This window comes from Cherax quadricarinatus, chromosome 8 (genome assembly GCF_038502225.1).
Source record: "Cherax quadricarinatus isolate ZL_2023a chromosome 8, ASM3850222v1, whole genome shotgun sequence".
Taxonomy (NCBI): domain Eukaryota; kingdom Metazoa; phylum Arthropoda; class Malacostraca; order Decapoda; family Parastacidae; genus Cherax; species Cherax quadricarinatus.
In genome coordinates this window covers 21,555,745-21,576,830 of record NC_091299.1, presented here as the reverse complement: position 1 = coordinate 21,576,830, position 21,086 = coordinate 21,555,745, and the positions used below count along the sequence as shown (strand labels likewise).

At 40.3% G+C, this 21,086-nt stretch overlaps 1 protein-coding gene across 2 annotated transcripts in view; it reads left to right on the top strand.

Annotated features, from left to right (window-relative positions):
• The first annotated feature begins 1,068 nt into the window (after nt 1-1,068).
• LOC128685245 (uncharacterized) overlaps nt 1,069-21,086 on the top strand; it is a 76,442-nt gene continuing 56,424 nt past the window's right edge. Inside the window, exons 1-5 of one of the 2 annotated variants that reach the window (XM_070082926.1) lie at nt 1,069-1,516; nt 8,197-8,512; nt 9,105-9,320; nt 10,295-10,469; nt 11,383-11,558. In XM_070082926.1, coding sequence (XP_069939027.1) covers nt 8,198-8,512; nt 9,105-9,320; nt 10,295-10,469; nt 11,383-11,558 — 882 coding nt within the window. In that variant the 5' untranslated portion in view covers nt 1,069-1,516; nt 8,197. The remainder of the gene's footprint in view (nt 1,517-8,196; nt 8,513-9,104; nt 9,321-10,294; nt 10,470-11,382; nt 11,559-21,086) is intronic. The other variant, XM_070082925.1, reaches the window with a different exon arrangement.

Here is a 21,086-nt window from a genome sequence, read left to right as displayed (position 1 = left end):
TGTAAACCACACAATAATCAAATTCTGTAAATTCAACATTGTAATCCTTATAGAGAATAAACTTTGAATTGAATTATTCTGCAAGATCTAAGCAGAGATCTACGACTAACTGCTCCTGTAGAGGGAGAAACATCAATCCTGTGTGCCATGGCTGCCACAGCTTTCAACTTTGTACAAATAATGTCACGAAGCTGCGCAGCGGTGTGTTTTGATTGTCAGTACCAATAGAATGAGAAATTCACCAACAACACTGTATGGAAAGTTTGGGCAGGTTCAGTAAAGTGAATTCAGACACCAATAGTCTGACTTGTATAGGTGGCATTAACCCAATGTAACATGCTGTTTGCAATACACGCTTAAGCAGCTATGCTCAGTACAACTGCAGAATCCTCACACACAATAGCAAGGCTTGACACAATGCCAGATAGAAAGCTATCTAAAAGATACAAAGACTAGCTCCTGCTCCAGCATCAGCTCTAAGCTCCAGCTACTGCTAAGTCCAGCTCCTGGACAGGCTTCCCATATTACGGTTTCAGGTAATCAAGGCCTGTTAACCTGGCCGTAATGGGAGCTTGGAGCGAAATTAAACACAGCAGTAAGTCTTTAAATTATATTTTCCTTCAAGTATGATTTAGAGATATTTACAATTATGTACAAGTTTGGAAAATAATAGTATCACGGCGATCAAGAGGCAAGGACAACAGCCAGAGACAGAGACCACCGCTTTCAGCCAGCACCTGGATGAATTTGGCAAGAGTGAATTATGAGTGCTTCCACATCGCCTTCGCAAGTGTCAGACCCACAATATGATTGGCTGAACCTAGGTACTGATTTAACGATGGGGCCCCCTGAATCTTTAAACCCTTAGTACCTGGTTTGCTGGTTATATGAGAGTGTGTACATACGCAGAATAAATGTCACATACTATCTGCATGCCACACTGGGAGAGTGGACCTAGTGGTTACCAGCGAAGAGGCAGGGCCAGGTAAGAACTCTCCACCTCAAGGCGCACATATCCTGTTAACGGGGGTGGGTGGGGGATGGCGGGGGTTAAGGAGTAGGGAATGAGAGGCAGGAGAGAGTGAGGAGGTGGAGCTGCAGGGCGACACTCACAGCTGTGGTCATTTACCAGTGAACTCTCGTACTAGCAACAACCAGCAACAGCAACAAGCTATTTCAGTGAATATCCCTCCTGGATCCATCTTACAATTAGTACTTGCTCTCCTAAAACGAAAACAAATTTGACGAACAGTTACTGATAACATCACCGAAGTGTATAGCAGACGATTTTAAAGTCAGAGAAGAAAATGTATTCTTTACGGTACTCGAAGTGGCTGAGAATGTTTACAACAACGTGTTAGAAGTGAATGAACTCTGGTGACGTCAGATGCGAAGGCTTGTACCGCTGTTATGATGGCTTTCTGGCTAACTCGGTTACACTCACATCAAATTTTAACGGCAATGGCAGTTCAAAAAGAGAGTAAATTGTGAAAGAAAATTAAATATACATTACTAGGTTTGTGCATATAACTTTTTTTTTTGGGGGGGTTAATAATTTATATATAGGTCTTGACATTTTTTTCGTGTATATACAAAAATATTTGTATAGGGTATGAGACTATGAGAATTTTTTTTGTGTGTGTGTGCGTGTTTTGTTTTTTGCTTGTGTGTATTTTTGTTTTGTGTGTATTTTGTGCTTTGTGTGTGTGTGGGGGGGGGGGGAAGGTATACAACTCTTTAATCTATTTTTTGAGGAAAAGGTCGTCTGATGTTAGTTAGTGAACAGGGAAATTGTAACATTAACGACTCCCGTTCAATCGATAGGCTTTAAAATGCCGTTATCGATGAACACTAGTCAAAAACATTGATGAACACAAAAGGTTACCACAGCCCAGTACTAGACCAGACCTCCTGGTTACACAGTGATCAACAGACATCAGCATAATGACCATCACTGATTAATCAATCAATCAATTAAGTTTATTCTCTATAAGGATTACAATGCAGGGTTTACAGATTTTGGATAGTGTGTTGTTTACATGTTATAAAATACTACTGACTCACGAAATCGTAATGACACGATTGCAAACAAATCGTGTCATTACGATTTCGTGAGTCATGTTGACGGCAGTGAAGGGACTTGAGCTAGAGTTCGTCACGGCCACGCTAGCTGGAGATTCGTCTGTAAAAACTTGCATTTGTGATCACAGTGGTGCCTGTGCTAACCTTCCTATGGTGTAGAAATATACATAGTTGGACGAATCTTAATGTGGCTAGCTGGTCTAGTGGCTTACGCGACGGGCTGGAGTTTTGAGACTCTGACCGCGGGTTCAACCCAGCCGGGGTATGGTTTATAAAATACTAATTACAGAGGGGGCCACTAGGACACCTAGCATGGCTAGGCATTTCGGTCAGACTTAGATTAATTCTTAACTCTAAATTATTACAAATTATGGGGTAAGTTGGTATTATGGGTAATTGACTAAATCATACTTTGTGAGTTTAGCAATGTGAATGCTTTTGTTTTGGCACAATGCATAGTTTCTATATTGGAGTATCACAGGCAAACTTATGACTAGTTAGGATTCATTATTCTAAAATTAAGATTCGTATTTCTGTGTTTATAGTCAAATGGGCGAGTGAGTGTAAGTGTGAACCACCAGGTGGTTTTCATGTAGTTAGTTGACAGGGTGTATCAGGGAGATAAGATGTTTTCTAATGGTAGTTTTGAAGGTGATGAATGTGTCTGCAGTTCTAGAGTTTTCAGGCAGGGTGTTCCAGATTTTAGGGCCTTTGACATACATTGAATTTTTGTAAAGGTTTAGTCGGACACGGGGAATGTCATAGAGATGTTTGTGTCTGGTGTTATGCCTGTGGGTCCTGTCACAACTATCAAGAAAGCGTTTTAGGTCAAGGTTAATATTGGAATTTAAGGTCCTGTAGATGTAGATTGCACAGTAGTAAGTGTGGATGTTCTGAACAGGGAGTAAGTTTAGATCTATGAAGAGTTGGGGGGGGGTGTTGCCAGGGATGGGATTTAGTGATTATTCTTACTGCGGCTTTTCGTTGGGTTATTATTGGCTTTTTGTGTGTTGCTGCAGTTGATCCCCAAGCACAAATAACATAAGTGAGGTATGGATAAATGAGTGAATGGTATAGTGTGAGAAGGGCGTTTTGCGGCATGTAGTATCGTATCTTGGAGAGAACCCCAACCGTTTTGGATACTTTTTTTTGTGTTGGATATGGGTGCTGAAATTCAGGTTGTTGTCGAGGTATAGGCCTAGGAATTTGCCCTCATTATGTCTGGTAATTAGTGTTGTTGATCTTAATGTTAAGTTGCACAACACCAGATCTGCTACCAAACATAATATAGTAGGTTTTGTGAGTGTTAAGTGTAAGTTTATTGGCTGTCACCCAAGTCGATATTTTGAGCAGCTCCTCGTTAACAATAGTGTTGAGGGTGGCAAGATTAGGGTGAGAGATGACATAAGTCGTGTCATCAGCAAAGAGAATGGGCTTCAGGTGTTGGGATACGTTTGGAAGATCATTGATGCAAATGAGGAAGAGCAGGACACCAAGGACACTTCCCCGCGGAACTCCAGTATCAAGTGGCCGTGTTGATGATGCTGTGTCTTTAATGGTGACATACTGATACCTATTAGTAAGGTAGGATTTGAAATATGCAAGCGCATGGCCTCTTGTACCATAATGGTCAAGTTTGTGGAGTAGGATGCCGCGGTCTACTGTGTCAAAAGCTTTTCTTAGGTCAATAAAAATTCCTAGTGGATATTCCTTATTTTCCAATGCTGTGTAAAGCAGATCTAGCATTTTTACAATTGCATCATTAGTACTTTTATTTTTCCTGAATCCAAACTGGCAAGGGTTGAGTATGTTTTGTGCCGTTATAAATGAATATAGTCTCCCTTGCACGAGTTTCTTGAAGATTTGGGATAGCAATATTAAGTTTGATATTGGCCTATAGTTGTTTACATCTGTAGGGTCACCACCTTTATGTATTGATGTAACCCTTGCTGTCTTGAGTAGTGTCGAGAAAGTGCTAGTTTCTAGTGACTTGTTAAAAAGTAAGTAAGTTTATTCAGGTATACACAAATACAGTTACATAGAATTATCATACATAGCAGCATATGTGTAGAGAACCTAGGATAACCTAAAAAAGTCAGAGTGACTTATTTCCATAGCATGCGAAAGGACATGGGCCGCTCGCTTGTACAATAATGGTGGGACATGAGATAGATTCCCTGAGCTATTTTTAAGTGACTTTAAAATTTTGGTGACTTCCGTGGGCTCCGTTGGTACAAGATTTTGATTTTGCCACCGAAGTGGCTAGTTTATTGTGCACCCCATATCCATCCTGTGGAGAGTAGCGCGAGAGCATATGGATAAGATAGAAGGAATTTGGGAAATTCCCATCTAGGTAGTCCCCGGCATGGGCGTTGGTATGTGGGATTTTACTGGCGAGATTAGATCCTAATAAGGTTGAGAAGAAGTCGTTTATCTTGTTAGCTGTATCAGTCCGATGCAGTGGTGTTTCATGAGGTTTAGTCAGGGCAATATTCTTTTTTTTTTTTCAGTTTGTGGGTCCCCAGAATCTGAGAGTGTTTTCCAGGTCTTTTTTATATCTCCTCTTGTGTCAATGAATCTGCTGGAGTAGTACAGTTGTTTGGCTTTCTTTATTACTTTGGTGAGAACTGATGAATAGTGTTTAAGAATATTTTTGTGTATTAAGCCCTGTCTATATTGCTTTTCATATTGGTGTTTCTTATCAATGGATTTCAGAATGCTGCTGGTTAGCCATGGGCAACCGAGCCGTTTATTCTTGATCTGTTTCGTTTTTATAGGACAATGTTTGTTGTATAGTCTAAGTAATTTGTTAAGAAAAATGTCTGTCCAATCGTCAATACCATTGGCCTTGGAGAATTCTGTAGGCCAGTCAACAGTCTCTAGGTCTGCTGTGAAATTCCTTATTGAGGCCTCGTCATGGAGTCTAAATGAAACTTTGTTGTATTCCAGTGGTGGTTTACTAATGTTTGTTAAGAGGAAGGTAGGGTAGTGGTCTGTAGTGCTGTCTGTGATTATCCCTGATATAAGGGGGGCTAGTATATTGGTCCATATGTGGTCTATTATGGTTGCACTTGTCTCAGTGAGCCTGGTTGGTTTAGTTATTGTTGGTATGAGAAGTGTGTTGTTCATATTGTTGATGAAATCAGTTACAGGCTGATCATCTGGTAGGCCAAGGTTGATATTGAAGTCTCCAGCTAAGAGAAGGTGGTGCTTGTTCATTTCTCTGTTGGTTATTAGTGCCTTTAATTTTTCACTGAAATTTGGAATGTTTGTGTGGGGTATCCGGTAAATGGCACCGATTGTTATAGGCGTCTTAAGGTTTTTTACAGTAAAATTAGCAAAAATGTAATCCCCATATTTGTCACTAAAGCAAGTGGTGCTATTACAAGATAGTTGGTTGAGTAATAGATTGCAATACCACCCCCAGCTTGGTATGGTCTGCAGTTGTGGATTGTGTATCCTGATAGATGGTAGATATCTACTGTGTCCTGTTTAAGCCAGATCTCAGTAAGAATAATGCAGAAGGGTGTCTTTAGTGACTCAAGGAGTGCCAGGAGGTCATCATAGTGTTTGCTTAAGGATCTGATGTTGTAGCTAAGAACTGATAAACTTTTAGCACTGTTTAGGATAGTGCTGGCTTGTGATGCTGTGTAATAAAGGCAGTTACTTTCCAATAGGATTGGGTGTTAGATTATGGAGGTTTAGATCAGGGTCGACGTGATCATTAATCTTTTAGGTTTAAATTGTGGTTATTTATATCCTGAATTGTGTGTTGAGTTCTAGTACTGATGTAGTAGTGGGAAGTTTGGACAAGTGTATAGCTAAAGCACTTTGGTCATATAGAGTATAGTCACTAATAAACATAATGAAGTTGATGTTGTCTATGTGTTGTGCTAGAATGAGCTAAAGTACTAGGTACGAACTAATAATATAAAAATACAAATTAAAAATAGCACCAGACTTTCACTTGTAATTGCACTAAGATCTAATATAGTGAATTTGGTTTTGTCTATGTATTGAGCTAGAATGAGCTAAATTACAACTAGGTTTAATCTGAAAATATAAAAAATACTAATTAAAATGGCACAAGACTCTCACTTGTAATTGCACTAAGGTCTAATATAAGTTGTAACAAGAACTAGAGTATAACTAGGTTTAAATTGACAAGATAAAATACACAAGTTAAGGTAGCAATAGAATAATAAAAAATAAAAAAATAAAAATAGCAATGACTTGGTTAAAATATGATAGTAAGACGGTAGACAGGATAATATAAAAGTTGGAGTTAAATATACAAGCTTAAAAATTTGGTAACAAAAGGTTAAGAAAAGTAAAACAAAGTTGGGTGATAAAGTCTAAAATAGAATAGGGCAATTATAAAAAGTTTATAATAAAATTGGGTAATAAACTTTACAAATAAAAAAGGGCAATAATAAAAAATTTAAAATAGATTGGGCAATAAAGTATAAGGTAAAATTGGGCAAGTATAAGATTGGGTAATAAACTCTAGATTAGAATAGTGCAATAATAAGATGAATAGTTTACAATAAAGTTGGGCACTAAAATATAAAATAAAAATGGGCAATTATAAAAAGTTTACAATAGGATTGGTCAATATAGTTTAAAGTAAAATTGGGCAATAATAGAAATTTTAAAATAAAATTGGGCGATAGAGTATTTCTTAAAGAAAGGTAGAATAGTTGACAATGCTATGGTTAGTTTCAATTAAAATAAGCTAGAACAATTAAGTGGTAAGATGTAAAAAAGGAGAGAGATTCTGTAGATATTAAACACAATTAAGACTATGAGGTGGAATGGTCATTGAATACAACAGTGACATTCAAAAGTAGTTGGGGTATTGGAAATTTTGGGGGGAACAAAATTTATGGCAGTATAACACTAATGGTGGACAGTGGGTATTATCTGCACCTTTCTCTGATTCTGTTAACCTAGCCTCACTTAGGAATGTTTTAAGGTCATGTTCTGTAGAGATGAAGTATCTCTTCCCAGTGGGCTGTTTCCTAGCTGCGATTTTTCCGACCCTCACAAAGCACTGGTGGATTTTTTGGGCATAGCGCAATTTTCTTTGCCGATAAAGGAGGTTTTATCTTGTTTTGGTAAGGCACTCATTGACGTAAACATCAGTTTTCATAGAAATTGATGTTTTTAGTAGGTTGTTCATTTGTAGGCTAGTTTGGAATTTTAACAGCACTGTTTTTTTACTCGCTTGGTAGCCCATCAGTTTGCAATCCTTTAGGTCATCACTACGTATGTTAAGGCGAAGGTGGTCCTTGATAAGCTGTAGGATGGTCTCCATGCAGGTCTCTTGGGTGACTGTGGGTGGGAGATGTTTGCTGTTAACTACAATAGCGTCAGATAGCTGTTGTTGGTCATTATGGTCTTTGAAGTTGGTGATGACATTGGCAAGTTGTTGGTCCACTCTTGATCTTTCCTCTATAATGTTGGTAATAAGCAGGGTGACTTGGTCTTTTAGAGTGTTGATGGTGTCTAGGGACTGGGTGTGGGTGTTGCTTTGTTGTTCCAGTGTCTAGTTTGTGTTCTAGAGCAGTGATCTTGCTGAGGTACTGTGCACTGGAAGCTTTTAGTTCCTGCATTTCCTGAGTTAGTTTGGTTCTGAATCATAAGGAGTTTAGCTAGTTCTGGGTCGGTGATCTTCTTAACATCAAATCCAAGGAAGGAGTTATCTTGGACTGCGGTGGCGGCCATGTTTGTTGTTGTCTGTCGTGTGTTGTGGGTGATGAGAGTCGTGCCCTGGCTGGCAGTACGAAAAGTTTTCCTCGTGATATTACTGGTCTCACCTATGATGTTAGGAGTCCTTAGCTGGTTACTGGATCTTCTTTTATTGCTCTGACCCTTGGCCATTGACTGTGGCTTCAGATGAATAGTAGGTGATGGGTGAATGTTGTGGATATCACTTCAGTGGCAGCGGGGCAGGAGGTGGTAATACGAGTCCTATTTGTCGGTAATTTGCGTACTTTTGGGTGATTTCTGCAGTTGATAAGTGATAGTGATAACGGTGATCATGCACAGTGAGCATCGCTTACAATGAACTTTCATCAATAAATATCCTCATATCAGAACCTCTTCCTTCAGGATGAAAAGAGGTGGATGGAGAATTGGAGGCAGCGATCTGCTGCACAGCGTCATCTACTTCCTTCTGAACACGATCTTCGTTAGTTCTCAGTGTCCGTGGCCGGAGGACACCAGCAAGCTCGACAGTTCCTGCGTGTGCGCCTTCAACTTGCAGAACGAACTGTCGATTCAGTGCAGAGCTGTGAACTTTGCGTTGCTCATGATGGTGTTACAACAGGACTCATCCCTGCCTCTCAAACTACTTCACGTTAAAAATACCACCATCAGTGTTCTCACAGACAATATTTTCTACGGTCTCACCATCGAGAACCTTCAGGTGAGTTGGAGTTAAGGATTTCGTGGTGACAGGTGATGGTAGTAAGATTCACGTTGGCCAATGGCCTCTTATATACTTAAATATAAAAAAAATCATGGGTAAGTGTGAAAACATACTTAAACACATGGAAAACAAGGAAGACAAGCTTGGGGGAAGATCGTAAGAGACACTGTTTTTAATGACTTAATAATGCTGTTTGCCTCAAGCATGCCACGCTTGTTTGTTGTACTGTTACATAAAGACTTAATTCACTCAAAAAGCTGATACCAGAGAGAGACAGTTACAATAAAATACCAATATTGTTTTGCGACAAGTGTTCAGGACAGTATGATGGTTTAGGTTAGGTAAGATTCGTCAGAAAACAGGACAATTCTCTCCTGACGCGGGTCTTAGCCGTATGATGATCCGCCACTGGAACTTTGTCATCTGACCGAGGTCTTCAGCTGGCTTACCATTGTTGTTGGTATGATATCATTGCAATGAGAATGTTGAATATAGCGTAATTGTTGATGCTGATTGTTTAATTTTAAATAATGATACTTTTTGTATTGTTTTATATTTAACTTATGTGAAGTCCTTCCTGCTCGTGTAGTTGTCCTGGTGTGATATTCGTAGTATAAGTGGAGGAGCGTTCTCTGGTCTGGAAGACACCCTTGCTAACTTAAGCCTGCAAGACAACCGGCTGGAACAGGTACCCACTGAGGCTCTTAAAAACTTACGTCGTCTCCAGCTCCTAGACCTTTCTGCCAACCGCCTCACCCTCATCCCAGATAATGCCTTCAGGGGCCTTCGCCTCTCCATACTAAAGGTAAGGCACTAGTTCAGTGTATGCATAAAAAGGTAAGATATTTAAAAACTAGCGGCGAGAATGCATAATTCCTTGGTATAAGGAGAAAAGAAGGCAAGGGTAAAAACTAGTCAAAGTATTCGACAGAACTATCGAAGTTCAGGAGGCCTGGTCGCAGACCGGGCCGCGGGGGCGTTGACCCCCGGAACTCTCTCCAGGTAAACTCCAGGTAAAGTGTTTGGTAATAAGTTATGTGAATTAAGTGTTTCCATTAAAGCATATGAGAAAGATAATGGTCAAGAACTATTCGGTTTATGGTTTAGAGAAAGGCATATGATAAGGTGGTTAGGGAAGTGATGTAGATGGTGATGAATATGTGTGGAATACATGGTAGAAGTTTTTATAAGAGGCTCTGATTTAGGTATGTAGGAGAGCAGAGGAATATGTTTTCAGTATAAGTAGGCCCTGCCCATGAATGCTTTATGTCAATGTTGTTTAATGTTTCAAGCTGGCGTGGCAAAGGTGAGTCTTAAAGTGCTGGAGTAAGTAAATCGTTTCTGCTATACAAAATGAGTTGTCACAGTTCCTCTTTGCTGATGACAGTGTTTTGGGGAGATTTTTAAGAAATGTTGGAGTCTGGTTAAGGAGTTTGCAATGATATATAAAAGTGAAAAATGACAATATTAAGATTAATTCTTGGCAATGAGTTACTGGATTAGAGGGGTAGCATGGAGAACGTGATGCACTTAGATATATGAGCAGATAAGATAATGTAAGACAAAATGAATATCAAAGAGAAGGGAATGGTGTCAGCGTTTTAGAGTGTAAGATGTGGTTCATGAATGCTGAAGCGAGGATACAGCTGGAGGCACTAGATATGTGTTATTGATCAAAGTGGGTTGTAAGTATGCAGATAATAAGGATAAGTAAAAAACATTGTTTAATCTTTAATCTCATTCAAGATACTTATGCTTGTGCTGTACTTCTTCGCCCAGCTGGCCGACAACGATCTCTCCTTGACTGAGCAGTCCTTGTCAGGGCTGGAGAAAACATTAAAAAATCTCAGCTTGAAGAGAACTAGCTTGAGTGTGCTACCCCGCTCCATACTTACCCTCCACACGCTCGCTTTTCTCGACCTCGCCCACAATCAGATCCGCAGCCTAGAGAGAGGTAGGTCCCTGGTGTGTACCAGCTTACCCACCTTAACTACCTGGCCCAAACCCTCAACAACAAATCGTTCGATTTGATGCCTTCCTAATTTTATGCCCTAAGCTCTTGATAGTTATTACATTACACTTGTTCACCAACTCACGCTGGTATTTAATCATGTCACCAACTCTTACGGGTATTATTTCCAGTTGTGCCCCTTGTTTTGGTCACGCCCTGCTCACTTTATCCCTGAATATCTTTGATGATAGTGTCTTCTCTGAGCTCTGGTGCCTTTGAGCATTGAGTGTCTTCACCGATTAGGCTTCTTAACGTCTCCGCATATGTTTTAATGTACGGTTGGAACCCATTATACGAGGTTTACCACTGTTGTATATTTGCTGTGGTTATTTTGCTGTGTATCGCTCAGAAGTGTATTGATTTAAGGTGCCTAGTAGTGAATGTCCTGATTGTCTGGAATACCATCACTAGCTGAATTATGAATACAGTAGATTAGCCGGACTTATTATTATTATGGGGGAGCGCTGAACCTGTAGAGGTTATGTAGCGCCTGGAAAGCATTCACGTCTGATTCAAGAAAATTGAACATTGGCCCAATTCCCCTCCTTTGAGGGGAACCGAACTCTAGTTCTGGAGGTGGGAAGTATTCCTTCCAGTGTGACCAGACTTCAGACACTATCATATAACCTGACTGTGTCCCATTCATCGGACACTGCATGACCCCCACTGGTTTAGAACTTCTATGATGACCATATGTGCATGGTGTATAATTATACCGTGTTCACAGTGAACATAGAATGTTTATACTGCGAATGTACACAACCAATAATACATATTTTACGTAAATTTTCTTGTGACATGTTGTAACCATGAGAGTAGAGCAACAGCAGCAACAAAGTGCTTGTTCCTCCTTCAGGTGCCCTGCAGGAACTGGACTCCCTGGCTGCCCTCAACCTGGAGAAGAACCAGCTGTCAACGCTGCATCCCCATGACTTCCTGGGCATCAATGACACACTCACCTCCCTCTCACTCCTCAACAACCACCTCGAGTACTTTCCCCGCGATGCTTTCAATACGTTGTCACAACTCAAGGTTAGTATTTAAGTGGGTGAAAAAGAACACTGAAACGTAATTACAAAGGGCCCTGTGGTAGTTCTTAAATCTCAATAAACCCCTCTGGTACTCTGTGGCGATTTAGCATTCGAAGCAGCTCTGCTAGTTTATAATTATTAGTGTCGGTTCTGACGGTGAATGAAATACGTGGGTGGTGTCGGTACCTTGTAAAGGGGTGAGGGATACCCTGCAGCAGCTTCCACATCGGTAGCTCTTGGTGGTCAAGGCAGCATTGTTACAGCTCACCATCAGCTTAAAAATAATTTCACTCGGTATGGTTTCGCTTAACATGTTTGTTTGAATTCTTTCATAAATGTTACCTTGTTCACATTGAATGTGCGCCATTGTAATGTACAGTGTACACTGCCATAATGTAGTGTTCACGACTCGCCTATGTGTGGTTGCAGGGGTCGCTTCACAGCTACTGGTCCCACCTCTTCGCTGGTAGCTACTAGGTCCACTCCCGGCTTCAAGGGCCTCTTGAAGCTATGTATGGATACCGCCTCTACCAATTCGCTCTCCAGTTTGTTTCACTTCTGTCAACTCTAAGGCTGAAGAAATACTTCCTAACATCCCTATGACTGAATTTTCACTTATCAGTTGTGCCCTCTTCTTCCTATATCCCATCTCTGAAACATTCTGCCCTTATTCTCCTTGTCGATTCCTTTCGGGATTTCGTACGTCACTATCATAACAACCCCCGCACCCTAGTCCTATCTTCCAGTAGTATCACCAGATTGAGTTCCCTTAACCTCTCCTCATATACATACCCCTTATCTCGGGGACTAGTCTTGTTGCAAACCTTTGCACTTTGTCCAATTTCTTGATGTACTTGACCAGATATGTAGGTTCCATAGTGGTGCTGCATACTCCAGTATGGGCTGACGTACACGGTGTACAATGTCATGAGTGACTCCTTATTTAGATGTCGAAATGTAGTTCTAGATTTGCCAGACGCACAGTTGCCGCAGCAGTTATTTGGTTGATGTACGCCTCAGAAGATATCCTCGGCATGATACCCCCAAGGTCATTCTCCTTGAGTGAGGTTTGTATCCTGTACTCCGTCTGCGGTCTTCTTTGCACTTCCCCAAGCGTCATAATTTTGCACTTGGTGGGATTAAACTCCAGGAGCCATTTATCAGACCAGGCCTGTAGCCTATCCAAATTCCTTCGTAGCCTTTCCTGGTCCTCGCCAGCTTCTATTCTCCTCATGAGTTTCACATCGTCTGCAAACAGGGACACCTCTGACTCTATCCCTGGAGTTTACCTGGAGAGAGTTCCGGGGGTCAACGCCCCCGCGGCCCGGTTTGTGACCAGGCCTCCTGGTGGATCAGAGCCTGATCAACCAGGCTGTTGCTACTGGCTGCACGCAAACCAACGTACGAGCCACAGCCCGGCTGGTCAGGAACCGACTTTAGGTGCTTGTCCAGTGCCAGCTTGAAGACTGCCAGGGGTCTGTCATTTCTGCCATATCATTCACATATACCAGAAACAGCACCGGCCCTAGTACTAATCCTTTGTGGAATCCCACTCGTCACATGCACCCACTCTGATATCTCGTCACGGACCATCACCCGTTGTTTCCTTCCTGTCAGGTATTCCCTGGTCCATTGTAGGGCTTTTCCCGTTATTCTTGCTTGCTTTTCGTTCCAGTCTCTTGTGCGGTACTGTGTCAAAAGCGTTTTTTACAGTCCAAGAAAATGCAATCTACCAATCTCTTCCTCTCCTGTCTTACTTCTGATACCTTGTCGTAGAACACCAGTAGGTTTGTCACAGGATTTTCCATCCCTGAACCCGTGCAGGTTGTCATGTATGAGCCCACTTTTCTAAGTGCTCCACCACTGTTCTCCTGATAACCTTCTCCATAACTTTACATACTATACAAGTTAGTGACACTGGTCTGTAGTTTAGAATACACAGTGCACCAAGCTAGTGCGCAGAATATAATAAAACATTGACACACGGATTAGAGATAATACAAAAATAATTGGTTTCGTGTGAACCTCAAGAAATGGCAACGCGTGCTGACGTTCTCTACAGTTCCTTAGTTTCTTGCTGCATCACATGGTGAGCGTCCCAACATTTCGAGGCCCGTATCAATGTTCAAATAACAGATGAAGTTAGATGTGGAAAACTGTTAAGGCCCTAATCCCGGGAAAAGAAAAAAGCCACGGTAATTCTAAAGTAAATGCTGCTGAACTTAACCAAACCGAATGGAACATTTTGTCAGTTCTGGTTAGCAAAAATCTAAAACGAATGATTCTGGGGTTCAGTGCCCCCGTGGCTCGGTCTCAGAGTGGGCCTTCTAGATTTCAAATTAAATATAGGAATAATATCTATTAATAAACAGAAAATAAATGTATACTGACTGTTAATAGGAGTTGGCAAATTTTCCCTGCTCTCTTACGTGAAGAAAACACAAGTCTAAAAGGTTGCAAACGTTTTACAGGTTTCACATTAACATTCGACAAGACTGTAGTACCTCCCTAGATGGTTGCTGTCTACTAACTAACTTCCAATATAATGAATACTGAAGAACAAAAAGGCACAGTACCATGACTGGAACAATATTCAAATAACCCCGCACATGGGAGAGAGGAGCTTACGACGACGTTTCGGTCCGACTTGGACCATTTATAAAGTCACAATAACAGAAAGGAGAGGAGGCATATATAGGCCAGCAGACAGGGACGGGACAAGAGAGGTAATAGGAAAGGAAGTAGAGAAGTAGTGGTGGTAGTAGTAGTGGATAAGAACGAAAGAAAGATTTAAAAGAATGAAGAACATTACAAAAGTTGGAAGGAATAAGACGTTTACCTGCTGGGACCATAAAGAACAAAGACATGTTCTTATGTTCTTATACCGTGACTGGTCCAAGTCGGACCGAAACTTCGTTGTAAGCTCCTCCTATGTGCGGGTTATTTGTGTAATGAATAATATACTCAATAAGGTTAAGAGCCTTTTTGGCTTCATACCAGAAAGGTTTTACTAAAGTTGTATCGTTGATAAGGCCTTGCTATATTATATGGTTCAGTTCTGGTCTCCTTATTACAGAATGAACATACATTGCTGGAAAACGTACTAATTATAGCAAAGTTAATACTAACTTAAAAAAAGAAAATTGCAGAAGGCCTACTGGCCCAAACTGTGTCCTCGGATTCACAATGAGTCAGTCCTATGGTCTAAAAGATCCAGAAGTGGTTACCTCATCTCCATTCGATGCACAAGATGTGGAGGTTCTGTTGGTGCTCGGGTCATGTTGGTGCCCGGGCCATGTTGGTGTCCTGGGAAATGAACGGGAAAATGCCGTGGAAAAGGCAACTGTAACGAGCTAGGTTACAGCAGATTTCTGCCTTAGTAATTAAATTGTCTATACATAGCTACTTCCTTGGGAAGTGATGGGTCCAGTGGGCCTCACAGACGGGTTCGGTAAGATGCATTTCGTCTTTTTTCAAAAGGGCATCTGTGACTCTGAGATTGTCTATATCGATTGAGGATTGGGCACATCTATCTCACACGTGGTCACCTGTTTGATGGTGCTCCTGCTCTCCTCTCTGCAGTTGATGCATGCAGCTGGCTCTGGAATATATGCTAAAAGTTTGTTCATGCTTTAGGCATTCTGTTTTTATCAGGGTGTTTATAATTACTTGTGTGCCTGCAGGGACACTGGATTATTTTAGACCATATTGAGAATAATTTAATGGGGCATATAAACGATGGATGTTATTTTAACTGGATATGTTAGTATTGTGTGTTTAATTCATGCTAGTAGTTTTTTATTTGTTTTCTTATCTCAGGTGTATTTGTATTTGATTGGAAAAAACACTGGATTATCTACACTGTCATTGTGCTCATCAAATTCCGAAGCTTCCAACCACAGGTGTTATCAAGTGGGTGGTTCAACTCTGTTGTTAAGTACCAGCAGCGGTCAGATATAACACATAATTCATCACGTTATTACTGATAACGTCTCGCAATGATGCTTCCGTTATTATTGCTGCAGGCTCCACTTACTTTTTACCGTTGTCAATTACACCAGGCTCCCTTTACTACCACTGTCGTAGTTGCAGCATTCTCTCGTTATTACCATTATCCGTCACACAAGCCTCACATTACTCACTACTGTCAATCACACCAGCCTTCCATTACTCACTATTGTTGTCAGTCACACTAGCCTCCCATTACTCACTGTTGTTGTCAGTCACACCAGCCTCCCATTACTCACTATTGTTGTCAGTCACACCAGCCTCCCATTACTCACTATTGTTGTCAGTCACACCAGCCTCCCATTACTCACTATTGTTAGGTAAGACACATATGCAACAGTTAGGTATCTTTATTTTGAAACGTTTCGCCTACACAGTAGGCTTCTTCAGTCGAGTACAGAAAAGTTGATAGAAGCAGAAGATACTTGAAGACGATGTAATCAGTCCATCACCCTTAAAGTTTTGAGGTGGTCAGTCCCTCAGTCTGGAGAAGAGCATTGTTCCGTTGTCTGAAACAATATGAAGTTGAAGTGACAGAATCGGGCCTTATATAGTGCCAGGAGGTGAGACGTAGGTTGATTTGGGAGGGCAGGTCCTTCTCAAACCCAGCCGTTCTCACTAGTAGAGGTTGTCGAAGTAGATGGTCTGTACCAAGATACCCATGTGTTGCAGTGTCTGACAGAATGAACATTAAAATGGTATAAAATACCGACAGATTGTTAGGTAAGACACATATGCAACAGTTACCTAACTGTTGCATATGTGTCTTACCTAACAATCTGTCGGTATTTTATACCATTTTAATGTTCATTACTCACTATTGTTGTCAGTCACACCAGCCTCCCATTACTCACTATTGTTGTCAGTCACACCAGCCTCCCATTACTCACTATTGTTGTCAGTCACACCAGCCTCCCATTACTCACTATTGTTGTCAGTCACACCGGATTCCTCTTACAATTGTTTTCACACACCAGCCTCCCGTTACTCATTACCTTTCTCACGCCAGTCTCACGATACTACTGCTGTCATACTCCATTGTAACTCTCCAGGTAGGTGGGTGCCTTGATGCCGAGGGGCTCTTGATCCAACATATATATATATATATATATATATATATATATATATATATATATATATATATATATATATATATATATATATATATATATATATATATATATATATATATATATATATATATATATATATATATATATATGCCGTGCCGAATAGGCAGAACTTGCGATCTTGGCTTAAATAGCAACGCTCATCTTGCCGTATAGGACAAGTGAAAATTTGTGTATGCAATAATTTCGCCAAAATCATTCTGAACCTAACGAAAAAAATATATTTCACTGTGTTTGTTTAGTATTAAATTATTGTAAACAAATCTAAAATATTTTTAGTTGGGTTAGGCTAAAATAAATTGTTCTTGTTATAATAAGGTTAGGTAAGTTTTCTAAGTTCTTTTTGGTGCAAAATTATAATTTTTTACATCAACATTAATGAAAAAAAATATATCTTTAAACGTATAAGAGAATTTTTTAGAAAGGACTTAATTTTAAATGAGTTCTTGCTAATTGACCAGTTTTACATATTCGGCACGACATATATATATATATATATATATATATATATATATATATATATCTATATATATATATATATATATTATATATTTTATATATATAATATATATATATTTGACACATATATATAGATAATATATATATATATATATATATATATATATATATATATATATATATGATATATATATAATATATGTAACATATATATATATATATATATATATATATATATACACAACAGAACGCAAGAGGGAGAGATACATGATTATATACACCTGGAAAATCCTAGAGGGACTAGTACCGAACTTGCACACGAAAATCACTCACTACGAAAGCAAAAGACTTGGCAGACGATGCACCATCCCCCCAATGAAAAGCAGGGTTGTCACTAGCACGTTAAGAGACCATACAATAAGTGTCAGGGACCCGAGACTGTTCAACTGCCTCCCAGCATACATAAGGGGGATTACCAACAGACCCCTGGCAGTCTTCAGGCTGGCACTGGACAAGCACCTAAATTCGGTTCCGGACCAGCCGGGCTGTGGCTCGTACGTTGGTTTGCGTACAGCCAACAGTAACAGCCTGGTTGATCAGGCTCTGATCCACCAGGAGGTCTGGTCACAGACCGGGCCGCGGGGGCGTTGACCCCCGGAACTCTCTCCAGGTAAACTCCAGGTAAACCTTGTTCCAAGGTTCGTAGGTTCGAGTCTCCTTCAGCCAGAGATCAGTGTTTGTATGCATATATATATATATATATATATATATATATATATATATATATATATATATATATATATATATATATATATATATATATGTGTGTGTATAGGTAGTGGGTTGGTAGACAGCAACCACCCAGGGAAGTACTACCGTCCTGCCAGATGACTGTGAAACAGAAACCTGTAACTGTTTTGCATGATGGTAGGATTGCTGGTTTCTTTTTCTGTCTCATAAACACGCTAGATAACAGGGATATCTTGCTACTCCTACTTACACTTTGGTCACACTTCACAGACACGCACATGCATATATATATATACATACATCTAAGTTTTACTCCTTTTTCTAAATAGCTCTTGTTCTTCTTTATTTCTTCTATTGTCCATGGGGAAGTGGAAAAGAATCTTTCCTCCGTAAGCCATGTGTGTCGTATGAGGCGACTAAAATGCCGGGAGCAATGGGCTAGTAACCCCTTCTCCTGTAGACATTTACTAAAAAAGAGAAGAAGAAAAACTTTATAAAACTGGGATGCTTAAATGTGCGTGGATGTAGTGCGGATGACAAGAAACAGATGATTGCTGATGTTATGAATGAAAAGAAGTTGGATGTCCTGGCCCTAAGCGAAACAAAGCTGAAGGGGGTAGGGGAGTTTCAGTAGGGGGAAATAAATGGGATTAAATCTGGAGTATCTGAGAGAGTTAGAGCAAAGGAAGGGGTAGCAGTAATGTTAAATGATCAGTTATGGAAGGAGAAAAGAGAATATGAATGTGTAAAATCAAGAATTATGTGGATTAAAGTAAAGGTTGGATGCGAAAAGTGGGTCATAATAAGCGTGTATGCACCTGGAGAAGAGAGGAATGTAGAGGAGAGAGAGAGATTTTGCGAGATGTTAAGTGAATGTATAGCAGCCTTTCAACCAAGTGAGAGAGTAATTGTGGTAGGGGACCTGAATGCTAAAGTAGGAGAAACTTTTAGAGAGGGTGTGGTAGGTAAGTTTGGGGTGCCAGGTGTAAATGATAATGGGAGCCCTTTGATTGAACTTTGTATAGAAAGGGGTTTAGTTATAGGTAATACATATTTTAAGAAAAAGAGGATAAATAAGTATTCAAGATATGATGTAGGGCGAAATGACAGTAGTTTGTTGGATTATGTATTGGTAGATAAAAGACTGTTGAGTAGACTTCAGGATGTACATGTTTATAGAGGGGCCACAGATATATCAGATCACTTTCTAGTTGTAGCTACACTGAGAGTAAAAGGTAGATGGGATACAAGGAGAATAGAAGCATCAGGGAAGAGAGAGGTGAAGGTTTATTAACTAAAAGAGGAGGCAGTTAGGGTAAGATATAAACAGCTATTGGAGGATAGATGGGCTAATGAAAGCATAGGCAATGGGGTCGAAGAGGTAGTGGGTAGGTTTAAAAATGTAGTGTTAGTGTTCAGCAGAAGTTTGTGGTTACAGGAAAGTGGGTGCGGGAGGGAAGAGGAGCGACTGGTGGAATGATGTAAAGAGAGTAGTAAGGGAGAAAAAGTTAGCAAGTAGAAGTGATGCAAGGAGGGAAGAGTATATGGAGAAAAAGAGAGGTTAAGAGAGTGGTGAAGCAATGTAAAAAGAGAGCAAATGAGAGAGTGGGTGAGATGTTATCAACAAATTTTGTTGAAAATAAGAAAAAGTTTTGGAGTGAGATTAACAAGTTAAGAAAGCCTAGAGAACAAATGAATTTGTCAGTTAAAAATAGGAGAGGAGAGTTATTAAATGGAGAGTTAGAGGTATTGGGAAGATAGAGGGAATATTTTGAGGAATTGTTAAATGTTGATGAAGATAGGGAAGCTGTGATTTCGTGTATAGGGCAAGGAGGAATAACATCTTGTAGGAGTGAGGAAGAGCCAGTTGTGAGTGTGGGGGAAGTTCGTGAGGCAGTAGGTAAAATGAAAGGGGGTAAGGCAGCCGGGATTGATGGGATAAAGATAGAAATGTTAAAAGCAGGTGGGGATATAGTTTTGGAGTGGTTGGTGCAATTATTTAATAAATGTATGGAAGAGGGTAAGGTACCTAGGGATTGGCAGAGAGCATGCATAGTTCCTTTGTATAAAGGCAAAGGGGATAAAAGAGAGTGCAAAAATTATAGGGGGATAAGTCTGCTGAGTATACCTGGTAAAGTGTATGGTAGAGTTATTATTGAAAGAATTAAGAGTAAGACGGAGAATAGGATAGCAGATGAACAAGGAGGCTTTAGGAAAGGTAGGGGGTGTGTGGACCAGGTGTTTACAGTGAAACATATAAGTGAACAGTATTTAGATAAAGCTAAAGAGGTCTTTGTGGCATTTATGGATTTGGAAAAGGCGTATGACAGGGTGGATAGGGGGGCAATGTGGCAGATGTTGCAAGTGTATGGTGTAGGAGGTAGGTTACTGAAAACAGTGAAGAGTTTTTACGAGGATAGTGAGGCTCAAGTTAGAGTATGTAGGAAAGAGGGACAAGGATGTGTGATGTCACCGTGGTTGTTTAATATATTTATAGATGGGGTTGTAAGAGAAGTAAATGCGAGGGTCTTGGCAAGAGGCGTGGAGTTAAAAGATAAAGAATCACACACAAAGTGGGAGTTGTCACAGCTGCTCTTTGCTGATGACACTGTGCTCTTGGGAGATTCTGAAGAGAAGTTGCAGAGATTGGTGGATGAATTTGGTAAGGGTGTGCAAAAGAAGAAAATTAAAGGTGAATACAGGAAAGAGTAAGGTTATGAGGATAACAAAAATATTAGGTGATGAAAGATTGAATATCAGATTGGAGGGAGAGAGTATGGAGGAGGTGAATGTATTCAGATATTTGGGAGTGGACGTGTCAGCGGATGGGTCTATGAAAGATGAGGTGAATCATAGAATTGATGAGGGGAAAAGAGTGAGTGGTGCACTTAGGAGTCTGTGGAGACAAAGAACTTTGTCCTTGGAGGCAAAGAGGGGAATGTATGAGAGTATAGTTTTACCAATGCTCTTATATGGGTGTGAAGCATGGGTGATGAATGTTGCAGCGAGGAGAAGGCTGGATGCAGTGGAGATGTCATGTCTGAGAGCAATGTGTGGTGTGAATATAATGCAGAGAATTCGTAGTTTGGAAGTTAGGAGGAGGTGCGGGATTACCAAAACTGTTGTCCAGAGGGCTGAGGAAGGGTTGTTGAGGTGGTTCGGACATGTAGAGAGAATGGAGC